Source organism: Syzygium oleosum, unplaced genomic scaffold, assembly GCF_021117445.2.
Source record: "Syzygium oleosum isolate NSW1041296 unplaced genomic scaffold, Sole_v2.1 Sole_v2.35, whole genome shotgun sequence".
Taxonomy (NCBI): domain Eukaryota; kingdom Viridiplantae; phylum Streptophyta; class Magnoliopsida; order Myrtales; family Myrtaceae; genus Syzygium; species Syzygium oleosum.
The window spans coordinates 1,193,019-1,207,713 of record NW_026607519.1 but is presented as its reverse complement, the minus strand read 5'-3'; the positions used below and the strand labels follow the sequence as shown (position 1 = coordinate 1,207,713).

Genomic DNA, 14,695 nt, shown 5'->3' with positions numbered 1-14,695 from the left:
AAGCAAGGCCGTCCCTCGCCTTTGGCTGGTGAGGGCAGCCCTCGCCAGATCAAGCAAGGGCGACCCTCTCCCGGCCCTTGCTGGCCATCGCCCGTGGTCGGTTTCTGGCCATTGCTTGAGACTGACCACTGGCATAAAGGAAAGCAAAAAACAAAAAAGGAAAAAATTCAGAAAAATTTTAAAAAATTGTCTACGTCAACTTCGGCCATGCCATAGAGGGCAGTCGGCACTGATTGGATCGCTATATCAGTGATTTTCAGTCAAAATTGACTGGATGGACTACATTGGTAAATCATCAAAATGTTTACGACTCAATTGGTATAATTGAAAATTTTAAGACTGTATTGACATAAGTGCAATAAGTTTAAAACTTTTTTGGTGCTTTCTTGTCCTTATCAATCTCTTGCCGTTTTAGTAAATTTGTCTATCTGCCGTCTCTCCAAAGTGTATCGATCTTCATGCTTACAAAAATGTAAAGGAGAGTGTCCTCTTGCTTATTTATAAAACTTTGGAAGATTAAGCAAACAATTTTATTTGTCCATGATACGACACTCATGAGATATGTAATTAAAAATAAACATGAAAATCGAGATGTATAAAACTATTTATGATTTTCTCTTTCATTACAAGACACCCTATATAAGGTCTGGGGCATACCATACTATGAATGCACTTGCGATTTAATGTTTGATGTTGGATGTGTTAGTAATTGTGTTATTGTTTGTTTGCTAAAAAATTATGGAAAAAAATGCATGGGATAGTTAAAGGGCACCCTCAAACCTGCGTAACTCAAATTTTAGAATTTGATTACACTTTTAAATGGATAGGTTTAACGATGCCACGTAAGCAAAAGTGACACATCGACAATTTTTTGAAACTATTATTAAAATGGCTAAATTTTACTTTTTAAAAAAAGGGTTACAAAGGTTTAGAACTTAAATGTATTTTTCCCCGTACGTACGTGCATGCACGATTTGTCGCGAATCTAAAAAACAACATTTGAAAGTAATGAGTACGTACCAAAATTACTTCATTTAAAATTTTGGAAGAAGAAACCAATATTATAGGATTGCATATGAATAAAAAAATTGTAAAGGATGAGAACTAGCTAAGAGAAGTGCATTCCAACATTTGCAATTGCAACAAAAGCATAAGCAATTAATCAATTCAAATTGTATAAGTTGGAAGGACGATATGTATATTAGGTTTCGTTTGTTTCACAGAAAATGAATGATTTAGAAAATATTTTCCTAAAAATGATCCTTTATATCGCAAATCAAAATGAATGAACGAAAAATATTTTCATCTTCCGCGAAAATGTTTAGATTTAAAATTGTCGTCGATAATGAAAATATTTTTCATTGACTTACTTAATTCAAACGATTATTTTAATTTTTTTTTAAATTATACATCTTCCGTCAAATAAACGGAGCTCTAATATTAGATACTTTGTTTGAATTTTAAATTATTGTTACTTCCTGTTTGTGCTCATTTATACTTATGTCATTGATATTGTGCAGTTTGTTAGTAGAACATTACAATCATCAACTATGGTCAAGAGTGGAATAAAGACAGATACTAGTGCTCTTGCCAATAAAGCCCCAAAAATAAAAAAAATAAAAAAAAAAGTGCTCTTGCCTGTACTTCCCAATGTTCGCATGGTCGGCTTTTATGTGAGTCGATTGCTTTGTAGACGTTGGGATATTACGCACTAGAAATCTCAAAACTTTTCGAGTGAGTGTAATTGAGTCTTAAAATTTATAAAAAATATAATTAAATTCTAAAATTTGTCAAATTTATGCAATCGAGTCCTTCTGTCAGCTTCGTCCAACTTGGCTAACCAAAAATGCTGATGTGTTTTTTTTTAAATATTTTTTTTCTTTTTTATGTGGCGATAACGTGGATAAAATACGAAACATAAGACTAAAACAATATCGTTTTGGTCCAAATATGATTTCAATACAATTTTTATTTAAATTAAATAAAAAATAAGCTATTTTTTTTTAAAAGGAAGAACCAAAGCCCTTGTCGCTTGCCCCACCATCGCTGGTGGCGGCGGCGGCAAGGGTGATTCTTCCTTTTTCTTAGTTTATTTTTTTAAATTTAATTTAAATAAAATTTATATTAAAAATCATATTTGGGCCAAAACGACGTTATTTTAGCTATGTCAACGTCACATAGAAGAGATAATATATTAAAAAGAAACACGTCAGCATTTTCCATTAGCCAAGTTGGACGGAGTTAACACAAGGACTCGTTGCACAAATTTGATAAATTTTAAGACTTGACTGTACTTTTTCCAAGTTTGAGTACTCAATTGCACTTTCGTGATAAGTTTTAGGACTTTTAGTGAACATATCCCTAGTTATTATATCACAATAGCAACTTTGGACACTTCACAAAAAAAGGACTAAGCCATATAATTAAGCACTTTAATATGTGAACCCAAATTGGTGGTGTGGGGATGATTTATTCAGCGGACACTAACGAAACTGAGTTAATGTTCAAAAGTTTTTCTTTTGAATAGTATGGACTTGCGAGATGATTTTTGGGCTGATACATCGCGGACATCATGGAAATTTTACCGAGTATTTAAAAGTCTTGATATAATATATTATAGATTTATCTTCGTGTTTTTTATTTGTTCAAAGGGCGAGGCTATTTCCACCTTCAATATGATGGTAAGCACGCCGATTATATTGTATCGATCAAATTATCCTAAGTCATGCTTTTAAATCGGTGTGCGTGACCATCAATATCATATAGAAAAATACATAGTGGGCCTCATCTTTCTTTAAAGTGCCAACACCTCGTTGGTTAATCAAAAGTTAGTTGATTCTTAATCAATAAGGATCCCAAATAAATAATTGCACTGACTTTATAATGACATGGAATTGACTTTACCTTTTTGATTGAGAACTTACACTGAATTGGCCTCACACCAAATAGAAAGCGGAAATTTATTGTAAACCTTGCATATTAGAAACGTTTTTGTAAAGTATTTTTTTTTGGGTGACATTTTTCGAAAGTATTTTTCTTCTCTAACTTAATTGCAAAATCATATTTCCCTAAAATATCCACGAATAAAGAAAAATGATGTAGACCGACTTTCGAGATTCTCAGCGCGATGGCTATCGACATTCAAACACAATAATTAGCCAAAAAAAATTACAAATTCCGATTTATTATGGCAAACCTCATCTTCTAAATTTTATTTTTAACTGGATTCAAAATCTATTTTTGTGGATGAGCTTTCAAAAAGAAAAAAAAAATTCCCTTTTTTTTTATTTTTTACCTTTTCCTTTTTGGACTTCATATAAAACGGAGAGCTACGGCGGTCTTTTTCCTCACGGGGGGGTGGGGAGGAAGAGGACCTGGTTTCCGTTGCGTGACAACCATGGAAACACCCCACGACAAAGCTATAAAGTCACGCCAGCTCTCCGCCCTGATGGCCGAATCCCCCGACCCGCCGCCGCCGCGATCCCGACGGCCGCAGTCGCCGGAGCTTACGGGGCAGCCGCGGAAGCCGGCCGACGACGCTGAGGAGATGGTGTTGGCGAGGCGGCCCCTCAGAGATTCGCCCCCCGCTCCGTCTTGGTTCACGCCGAAACGGTACGCGATTCGGCTCCCTTTTCTCTCGTGGTCGGATTGTGGGTCGCGTGCTCTTCGCGACACGGATTGATGCGTGAGGAGCAGAGTTGTTCTGCTGTAGATGTAGTCTTGCCTCTCGGGACATTGAAGCTCTGTTCGCGTCGTGTTTCTCTCGCTATTTTTTTGTGAATTGTGGTGTGGCGCTGTGCGCGATGCAGTGATGAGGGATGTTATGTGCTGGCTAATAGCTGCTAGGCAATTGCAGCATTGTGGACTGTGGAGTTCAGTTGGTTTTGAGTGGTAAATTTGATGATTGGGAATTTAACTGTTTATGATCGTCTATCCCCAAATAACATGTTGGGGTTTCGGCCAATTGACTAGTGATTACTCATGTATGAGATGCCCGTTTGTTTGTAGTTTCTGTGAGGTTTCGTCCATTGGGATTAGCTTTGTTAGTTATTGTTTTGGCCGCTGAAGTTCTTCTCTGGCTTTGGCATTAAGTGCGAGTTAGAGTTAGACTCACTCTGACTATGGCAATTCAATGACTTGTCATGTATTCTTTTGTCATTGGAGAGTGATCTTGTTACGTGCACCTGCGACTGACGGCGCCCTGTCGTACAATGTATTTTGTATGAAGGAGATTACGTCCAAAGTAGAATGTGGGTCGGGTGACTGTTTGTTCAAATTTACCGGGAAGTCAATGAAGTCATAAGTGTTTCCTCATGAGTATGAATGAGGCTGGGCATGACCTTCAAGCATGTTATCTGAAATTTTCAGAATGTGTCGTCTAATCTTAAGCAGAGATGACTTGTGCTATATAGTCGTGTAATTGTAGTTACTCTCACACGATGCTTATCTAGATAATAGAAGTTACTGGATTGTATAGGAATTGAAGAGAATATATTTGAAGAAAGGGGTAGACTAAATATTGGAGTTGTTTAGGGCAATAACCAGAAGGTTTACTTTTCTGTATGCAGGTTGCTTATCATCTTTTGTGTGATTAACATGTTAAATTACGTGGATCGAGGAGTGATAGCCAGTAATGGTGTGAATGGTAGTCGGAGGACTTGCACAAAGGATGGAAAATGCACTTCAGGCAGAGGAATCCAGTAAGTTAAAGAATCTTGTTTTGTCTTATCATGCAGTCAAGTCTATTGTTTCAGTATCATGGGACCTTTATATTGGACATTTTAAAACATGGTTCTGGTTGTTGTCGCCGATCTAAAGCAGATTGAATGTGAAATTGAAGTTAATCTTTTTTCTGAACAAGAACCAGAATTTGTATTCCTGTACTGCCATTCTCATCTTTTTCCCTTTTTGCTGAAAATATCATGATGATTGACATGTCTAGTGTTATATTGGAGGCTTATGATTTTCTTCTTATTGGGGTTCCTTTTTATGTTTTCAGACTATACAGTTTTGAAGGTCCAACAAAATTCTATTAATACAAGTTTGTTGTTTAATGTTAACGAAATGAAAATCTCCGTTGCATTGCACCGGTCTCGGTTTCTGCCAACTTCCTAAGTTGAAGCCGAAATTCCATCCTATTCTTCTTTAATATTTTCTGGGCTTCTTTTGCCATCATTATTGTAATCATAGCTAGTTTTTCAAGCATGCAGGAATTTATAGTATAGTGTTAATGTCTTATGACCTTATCATAGCACTTTGGTTGCAGGGGGGACTTTGACTTGAATAATTTTCAGGATGGTATCTTGTCATCTGCATTTATGGTTGGACTTCTCGTTGCTTCCCCTATATTTGCTTCATTAGCAAAGAGGTAAAGCCTACCTCCTGTACAGTTTGTATACCCTATGGGCTTTTTCCAATGTTAATAATTCTGTATGAAGGACTTGTGATTCATGCAATGGGGAGAGAAAGGGTTGTGGGATTTCAGGGTTTTAGTCACTTCTAGTTTGAACAGAGCAAGGTTATTAGTCCTGAACATTTTTAGTTCAGGTCATGATGGAAACCTTAGTCTTTTGATTGGTGTCATTCTTTGTTGTGTGGGCTTGGAAGATAACGTTAGTTACAGATCTCATGCTGTTACAAGATAATCTTGAATATTTTTCCACATTAAGTACTTAAGGTGGCTTGGCTTAGATTGTCATAATATCCTGAAGAGGTTTCAAATCAATGTAGCTGCTGTGAATTTAACATTGACATAACCATTGTGAGTATATGATATAGCTTATCGCTTTCATTCTGAGTGAATTGTATCTGCTTCTCGTCAGCATGATATGTTTTACAACCTTAGTTGGTGTTAATTATTTAGTATGATAGCTATATACTCTTGCATTTAAGCAATTTTATCATATGTTTTGGTTAATTTCTCCTACTCTACACTAAAATATGTTCTGGCTTCTTTTTTCTAGTTCTAAGTAGGTACTGATGTACATTACTTTAAAAATTTGCTCATAATTTCATTGTCACATACTTAGACAGCAGGTATACAATGAACAATTTGGAGGGGCCAAGTGTAAGATTTAGCTAATAGAGGATGACTCTATTCTACATTTACATTTATCAAGTTTTTCAAATATTAGGAACCTGTAAAATAAGATATGTTAAATGTAAATGAATATGGAGTTTATATGCTCAATATACTCACTTGTGTCATATATTACCAACAAATATTAAATGATAATCAGCCCGATGCTATCTTATGACCCCAAAGAAAGCCCAGAACGATAAGGCTAGTAGTCCATAATTTCATTATTTTTGGTAAGATACAACCACAAATGAAAAACTAAAATAGCATTTGAGAGTTGAGAAACCAATTTGACTTGTAAAAATGCTGTAGTATGCCTTCGCTGAGCTCACTCGCTCACTCTTAGTGGCTCATTTTTAGCCTTTATGAATCTTCCAATCTTTGACTTAAACAAGAGGGATTCACCTCCAATTTCTCTAATTGCCCTCCTTGTTTCTATTGTTGATGTGTTTATCTGTTGTAATTTAAGCTAATGTGCAATTTGGTTGTTGACTATGTTGATATGAAAGTTTTGTCGGTGAAACAAAGATGATTAAAAAAACAGTAGAAACTTTGTGACAATGAATCTGTTGAAATTTGGAATTTTGTGTTCAGAAGATTGGTTCTAGCGTAAGTATCCCGTGACTATGTTCCTATGCACCTCTGATACTCAGTGCATAATTGTTCTCTTTCAGTTCTCACAATCTCCGATCACTTTTTACATGGTAACCTTCAGTATTCGCTCTTGTAGGAATTGTTTAAAATCTCACTTTCTCTCTTATTGATGGAAAATATACAGTCATCATCATTAGAAGTTATCTGTTGTCTGTATATGCCTGTTGTTAATTGCTTCAGTGTCAAACATTCTCCATTTATAATAAAAAAGAATTGGCTGCATCGTTCTTGATTGCTGCAGTTACAGGTTAAAATGTGCACAGCTTATCTTTCTCTTCATTTTGTTATATAGATTCTTACATAATTTTTTTGCTTTGCAGTATCAATCCGTTTAGGCTCATCGGGGTTGGACTATCTGTTTGGACACTGGCTGCAGCTGGGTGTGCTAGTTCATTTAGCTTCTGGTTTATTGCGATATGCCGGATGTGAGTATGGCAACTTTGTGGCTATTACGTACTAAATTGTAATTTTTGGTACCTTTAACTTTTAAATTGTGATAAGGGCTTACAATTTCGGGTATACTTCTTAAAGGCTGGTTGGAGTTGGGGAGGCTTCTTTCATAAGTCTTGCAGCGCCTTTTATAGATGACAATGCTCCCGTTGCTCAGGTGTGCGACACCTATTGCTGTTAGAATAAGCACAATTCTCGTGGATAAGTAATTGTTAGATTAGCTGTAAATTATTTTCTTATTCCTGGGAACAATATTAGCTAAGATTTTGTTATTTCTGGCAGAAAACAGCATGGCTTGCAATGTTTTACATGTGTATACCGACTGGAGTAGCTTTGGGCTACGTCTACGGAGGATTCGTAAGTTGTTTCTTCCCTCACATTCCCTCATTTTTTTTGCTGATTATGTCTGGGCTACGAGTACAACTAGCTTTCAATCTGCACTCTTTGAACATGCCAAGTCTAAGAAGATCAATATAGAGGCAGTAGTATCATTGTCAACTGCCTCATGGAAATTTGTTCTCTTTGGTCATGACTGCCTGTGGAATTTGCTAGCTATATTCATTTGCTGTTTGCTGAAGTTGTTTGATAAATTGACCTCTTCTTTCCCTTTTGTTTAGGTCGGAGATCATTTCAATTGGCGGTATGCATTTTGGGGCGAGGCTGTGTTGATGTTTCCATTTGCTGTTTTGGGATTTGTAATGAAGCCTCTGCAGCTAAGAGGTGCATTTCCATTTACAGTGCGGCAAGATTCTATCTGGTTTTTGCCTATAAAGAAGAAGAAGCTATCTGTTTTCTAGACCTACAAATTAGCTTGTCACCGCAGGTTTTGCTCCTGTTGAGTCAAAAAAGTCAATGGCATCCATTGAAACAGTTGCGATTGCGAGTGAAGGTAATTATTCTTCTAATATTGTATGCTAGAATTTCTGGATAACTTTCCACTTTCTTTTGTCTCATCTTGAAAAAATTATTTATTTGTATTTTCGTGTGCACTCTGGCAAAACCTTTCTGTAAGACCTTTTTCTTATCATAGTCCATAAGAAGCAACCAAAGCCATTGATGCAACGGTACAATCCTTGCTCACAAGCTTCCTAGGAATGGAAGAGAAAAAGGGTGTTCAATTCGCATTTTATTAGGGTCACCAAAATGTTGCAGTTGAACTTTTCGTACTACTTACAAAACTGCACATTTTTTTTTTGGCTTTTGCTTGGATTGGAGTTCTTTTGGCAAGTGGATGTAAAAGAGCACAAAAAACCCTTTACCAAAAAAAAAAAAAGAGCACAAAAAAGAAAGTAGGCCAACTCAGTGACCCCATCCATTGAATCTTTGTGATTGGTTAACAATACTTGAATAGTCTGGAAGCTTTTCTGGTAGGATATGCAAACAAAGGATAAATTCATCATTCTGGTGGATTGATGTCTTATTGTGATCACCTTGCTCTATTTCATGATGCAACTATTGTTCCTAGAGTTTACTTGACCTGTCTAACCATCAATATTAGCATGGTTGACATTTTTAAATCTGCAATTGACGACTGGATAATCTTTGATTTTTCTCCTTTTTCGGAGGGCTATAATTGGAAAAATTCATTGGTTTAGTTAATAAATATAAGGGTGTCATAACCTCTCATCTCATCCGAGTCTGCAGCATGATTTGTTGGAATCTGCTGAAAGAAAGGAATCCTAATTACTACTTCTAACGTAGGGAACCACTTCCTTGGCAGGAGTTTGTGTAATATCTACTTCTTTTAGTTTTTAAATGTTTCCTATTTTCTCAAGCAGATGCATCAAGTATTATTAATCCCTCTAAACTGGTTGGAGATGAAGATACTGGCAGTGAACCTTATCCTGAGCCAGCCAAGTAAGTGGTTCTCAGATGGAGAGATAAAGTATTAAATTAGCTACATACTTGTGAATGTATGTGTATAAAATATGTTAATCATCAATGAAATGGCATCTCTAGCAGCAAATATTTTGAAGCATAAGGCCGGAAAACTGAAAGCATTTCGTATAAGCTGATCAGTTGGGTATATAATATGCTCAAGAAAAAGGAGTTAACAGTGGATAGGGCAGACCATTATGAACTCATGTTTACTTCATGAACTGGAAAAGTTGTGAATTGAGAAAGGAACCAGGATAAATATAATTGAAGCTTTGACTATAGAATTATAGCAATTCAGGGTTCTCAATAATCAAAGATGGAAATTGTAAATAAGTAGATGTACGATAAGTTGGGACTCTCGAGCTAGGATCATTGATGGTGTCAATAATGTTATGCTTTTACAGTAACTTGATTGAGGAGACGGATAGAAAGCCTCTATTATATGTGATGGTAAATATGATTGTACCGTTGTTAGAAAAATGCATTCAGCTGATAGTCTAGAGGTTAGCACCTGAAAGAGCCAGTGTTATAAAACGTCTTTGCCATTATTAATTAGTAAAAAAGCTGGGCAGCTGTAACGATGTTCCTTTTTCTTTGAGGCTTGCTACAATTATTTACACAAGACAATGCCTGGCAGAAAAAGTGAATCCAAAGTCCAAAATGTACTTAGATAAATTATTCTTCCAGAAGGACAAAAGTTTTAACAGAATGGAACCTTTGAATTGCACCTAATGCAGTCTCCTCTTACTGTTTTGGGTAAAATCTTTGCTTTCTAAGACATGCAAAAACTGGATCCAAATGGAGCATAATTGGCCATGCTATTAGCGGAGGCATTGAAATGACAAGGGCCCATGAGAGAACTGTTACTGAAATATTTTTAGAACGGTGACCAAGGTTGAAACAGCAAAAGTGTCTAATCTTGGGCAATTCCAGTACTTAAAATTCAAAAGCCTGTGACTTGATTCACTTATTCAAGTTTTTGCGACTAGAGCCTCATATCTTTTGGTATGTTCTATTCACTGGCAGAAGATTGATGCATATGTGCATGAATGTGTGGAGACAAATAGAAAGAGAGAGAAGGGAAGAGGGTGGAGGAGGGGAAGGAATTATATTTATATCTCACTGCCTTCTTTTTATTGGCTGATTTATTTCTTTGCAGGGGCTGTTTGTCCACAGTCTGGAATGAAGTAGCAAGATTTTCAAAAGATATGAAAGCACTTCTGGTTGATCAAGTTTTTGTTGTGAATGTTTTGGGTAATTAATTTTTCCTAGTTTTCTTTGCTCATAGGCTGCTAGGTGTGAAGTTGTAACAATTATGAATCTGATATCACAGATTTTACCAACATTTTATCTGTTTATTCATTTCTGACATTAGTAGAATCAGATATTACTGTGCTAGTTTTGTGTTTACAATTTGCTACTGTTCTTACACAGCAAATCTTTTAACATCTATAACTTGTTAATTGATAGGTTATATTGCCTACAACTTCGTCATTGGAGCATACTCATATTGGGGACCGAAGGCTGGTTATAACATCTATCATATGGTATCACTATTTGCTGAATTTAGCTTATCATGGCTACTTTCATTTAGCGTCATTGTAGTGTTTTCTTTAATTTAGTGCAAGTTCTCTTAAAAAGGTATAAGGAGTTTTTTGCCATGTATTAAGTATTGATTTCTGGTTAACAGAGTAGTGCAGATATGATGTTTGGTGGAATTACCATCATCTGTGGGATTTTTGGAACATTAGCTGGCGGATTTATCCTTGATCGCATGAACGCGACCATCCATAATGCTTTTAAGGTAAGTTCTGGCATTATTTATGATCCAATTAACCATCCATTTATGTTTTAGGTTTATTCTATTTGGGTCCCTGAGCCTGTTTCTACTTGAACAAAGATAAATAGATGTTTGGAAACTGTAATATGTGATCTGCAGTACTGTTCTTTAAGATAATCTTCAAAACTCTCTCGCACAGTCTCATCTTCCAGGAAATAAAGATTTTTTTTTATTGGACCCTTTTTTTTGTCCCTGGTCCATATCTTTCTATGTCCACACAGTGGCAACTCATCTTACCTCTTAAGTACTAATTATGTCATACATTTGGAGAAATTTTCTATCCTGTCAGCGAATCTGGAGCAAATGTTTTGTTTCTGTGTGTTGTCATTCAAGCTCGATATGCGGGGTCGTTACGACCCTTTTGATTGGAAAAAACCTATTTGATCAGCTAAAAATCATGTTTTGTTCTGCCATTTAGTTTGCATTGACTGTTTTGTTTTTCCCTCTGACCCTGGTAACTTCTCTGTTATTTTGATACAGCTTCTTTGTGGAGCAACCTTTCTAGGTGCTGTTTTCTGCTTCACTGCCTTCTGTCTGAGGAGCTTGTATGGTTTCATAGCTCTTTTTGCACTAGGAGAGCTACTTGTTTTTGCTACACAGGTAATCTTTCAAGTGAAATATTCCAAATTTGGTTCTCCGAAGACAGACACTCCATCTTCACTTAGTTGGGTAGTCTGACACTTTGATGTAGGTTAATGCAGAGTACTAGTAGTGGAAAGTTTTGCCTCATATTTTCACTTCTAGTTGAGAACATGACACTAAGTTAATCAATTAAGTTACCAGAAGCAGAAAATTCTTAGTAAGTTGTCTCTGTTCACGATTATCTAGATTGTGAAGATTCTATTGCTTGTGAACTGAGCCTAGAGAATCAAGTGCACCATTTAAAGTAGTTTGCAATGAGTGCCAATTACCATTAGTTGTAGTCTTCGAACTATGCTATTAAACAGTGCAATTTCTTACTAAACTCTGTCTATGCAGCTTTGTTGGTAATTGAAAATTTATGTGAGTTGCATTTCCTATGGTTCATGTGATTTCTGCCATTATTTTTAAAACTGTACTGGTTAGAAACCAGAAGCTGGCTGTTCGCTATTCAACCAGTTCCATGGTCAAATTGTCTGAACAGTTTGGTTTAGTTACATTTAGTAAAACAAGTGATAGAAATAGAATAACGGAACCTTTGACACATGTTTTGGTTAGATTGTGTCTGCCCGCTTTTAGTTCATAAAGGTCATGGACATTGGATTCTAGACTGTCACATGGAGGAATATTTTTTCCCTGAAGAGGTTAAGACCTTTTTTAAATAAATTATGTGTCACAATACTGACAAATTAAGTTGCCTGCCTAGCTGGATAAGAACTGGGCACTCGTCAATGTTAGGGCACAGGCTCCAAACCCCACCTCACCACATGTTTAATGACTTAAATTTGTGAATATGGGAGGAGTAGTGGTTTCCATAGCACTCTGACAGCGTCTATTTTCTTTGATTGATGATATTGTCATATAATATTTCATTCTATTGTAAGCTTTGCTGAGCGTATCTATTATATTAATTCCATTACTCCTTTCTTTTGTCATGTAGATGTTATCAACCGCTTAGACATTGTATCAGGCCTTTTCTTTCAAGGGGACACATCTTGCATGTGCAAATGACATATCAGTGATTATTCTTTTTGTGACTTTTGTTGACAGCTTGGGGACCTATCATTCTATTATTCAATTTCATGCATGCCATGCATTTTAGCGTTCAAATTCTTTTGCTTAAATGACTGGCATTTTTCTTGAATGATATATCTTGACTTATTATAATATTCTTCCTCGATTCTTCTTTCACAGGCTCCGGTTAATTATGTCTGTCTCCATTGTGTCACGCCAAGTCTAAGACCATTATCAATGGCTATTTCAACTGTCGCTATTCACATCTTTGGTGATGTGCCATCGTCACCACTTGTTGGGGTTTTCCAGGTGTGCTTTCAAACTACGTTTTTTTTTTTGGCTAATTTCAGACTTCTATGATTATTCATCAAGCTAGTATACCAACTAGAAAGTGGTTTTCACAAACTTGATTTTGAGAGTGAGATTAGCCTGCTGAGCATGATGCTCGAATCATCATACCCTGGTCTTTCTTTTTAGTTTATGTTTTTTGTTACTGCTCCTGTGTTATTCTTCAAAGAAGCAAATTGTTTGACCTGCAAGAAAGGTCCGTTGGTTGCTCACAGTTTGTTCAAGTGCGGACAATTACAAATCACTAATCCTGCTTTTTATGCTTTCTTTCCTTTTGAGAATTCTCTTTTCTGACTATTTTGGCATTTTTAGTTATTTTTCCTGCACTATAATTATATTCATGTCATTGGATTAGTCAAAATTTCAATTGCTTGTGTCCAAAAAACGTAAGTGGAAAATAGCAGTTCTTGTGTAATTTTTTTGTCATTATCATACATCCACTTTTTGATGGTATTGTGTTCATCCTCTTGATTCACAGGATCATGTCAATAATTGGAGGGAGACAGCACTAGTTCTGACATCGATTTTGTTTCTTGCTGCTGGAATTTGGTTTATAGGTGGGTAATCTGGATCCTCGTTTCAGTAAACCTGTGTAAATAATGCCAAAAGGAGCCTGATCCTGTTGTGATGCAAACATAATTTCGTTTGTTTCTTTTTCTCACGGATGTTTGCTTTGAGGTGGATTGGGTTATTGACATAAGTCATTTCATGCTCGTTGTCAGGGATCTTTCTTAAAAGTGTGGATCGGTTTAACGAGGATAGTGTAACTCAAGCACCCACAACTGAGAAAGCCAACTTGAAACCATTGCTTGACGGGAACAGAAATGCTGTTCCAGAGAGCGTAAATGAAGTATGACGCATCGACCAAAACACTCTGGCATGTGCTCGTGTCTTTTCCCTTGTAAGACTTCGTACTCTTCTTTTGCATGTGAAAACTTATAATACTCCTCGGCAGAATTATCTCCTGATTATTGTTAGTTTGCTGGAGATTCCCATTGCTTTTAGCTGCCTGCTAATTTCCTTTTCTTTATGGAACAGCGTGACCTACGTGCAGCAAGGCATGCTAGGATCTCGTATTCATTGGGAGACTCTGTGATTAGATTGTACATATAAGGGCTTTGGGGGGCGGTTCATGCTAGAGCTTGATGCACAACACACGGTCGTCGACATTGAAGATGATGTAGATAAAAGATTTGTCTGCAATGGTGAAGCCATGCTAAGGTCTAAATTTTATGGATTTGAGTCTTTTGATTTGTTTTGCAAGTTCTTGGACAGGTTTTGTTCATTAAATAAAACGACAGAAGAAATCTCAAGCTTTTTTGGAGTACATATTTTCTGATATGTTGCTTTCCTTTCCAAGGGATTTGTAAATAATCTAATGCTTCAGCTTGTAATATTCTTTGAAATTCGTTTGGGCCGTGCATTGTGTCCTATCTGCAAATCTAATCTGTTGCTCATGCGATGAAGCATGTGAACCACTCATACGTACATTTATAAGTCCCACCCTACACATATAAATGCTTGCTATCTGAAACTGTACCACGTTTATGAACTGGATTTCATTCGATTCGTGGTTGTCCCCATGCAACCTGCGAACGGGTGTCCAGGTCTTTGGAAGGTCTTCCGATGTTGTAGGGGAAAATTACCCAAAAAGTCCTAAACCTTTTACATTTGTGCCAATTCAGTCATAAATATTTTTTTTTGCCAATTCAGTCCTAAACATTTTTTTTTTGCCAATTCAGTCCTAAATCTTATGTAATTGTGTTAATTTAGTCCATCTGGCCACTTTTAGC

The 14,695-nt window shown here is 36.4% G+C and overlaps 1 protein-coding gene across 2 annotated transcripts; it reads left to right on the top strand.

The window, feature by feature from the left end:
- The first annotated feature begins 3,357 nt into the window (after positions 1-3,357).
- Positions 3,358-14,319, top strand: LOC115676906 (probable sphingolipid transporter spinster homolog 2). 2 transcript variants are annotated; one of them, XM_030599942.2, is made up of 17 exons: positions 3,358-3,612; positions 4,569-4,700; positions 5,267-5,368; positions 7,054-7,158; positions 7,265-7,340; positions 7,466-7,540; positions 7,801-7,903; positions 8,007-8,072; positions 8,962-9,040; positions 10,221-10,315; positions 10,532-10,608; positions 10,752-10,865; positions 11,382-11,501; positions 12,735-12,863; positions 13,381-13,459; positions 13,625-13,803; positions 13,941-14,319. In XM_030599942.2, the coding sequence occupies exons 1-16, from the start codon at positions 3,398-3,400 to the stop codon at positions 13,756-13,758; spliced, it is 1,701 nt and encodes a 566-aa protein (XP_030455802.2). In that variant the 5' UTR covers positions 3,358-3,397; the 3' UTR covers positions 13,759-13,803; positions 13,941-14,319. The 2 variants fall into 2 exon arrangements, with proteins under 2 accessions (XP_030455802.2, XP_056161195.1); XM_056305220.1 differs by having other exon boundaries at positions 3,472-3,612; positions 5,253-5,368.
- The last annotated feature ends 376 nt before the right edge of the window (positions 14,320-14,695 follow it).

Bases quoted from the DNA above. Each gene is read 5' to 3' on its own strand.
- LOC115676906 (XM_030599942.2), top strand. From the start codon at position 3,398: ATGGAAACACCCCACGACAAAGCTATAAAGTCACGCCAGCTCTCCGCC. The intron at 7,904-8,006 runs GTGCATTTCCAT...TTGTCACCGCAG, and splicing joins GAAGCCTCTGCAGCTAAGAG to GTTTTGCTCCTGTTGAGTCA. The intron at 8,073-8,961 runs GTAATTATTCTT...TTTCTCAAGCAG, and splicing joins AGTTGCGATTGCGAGTGAAG to ATGCATCAAGTATTATTAAT.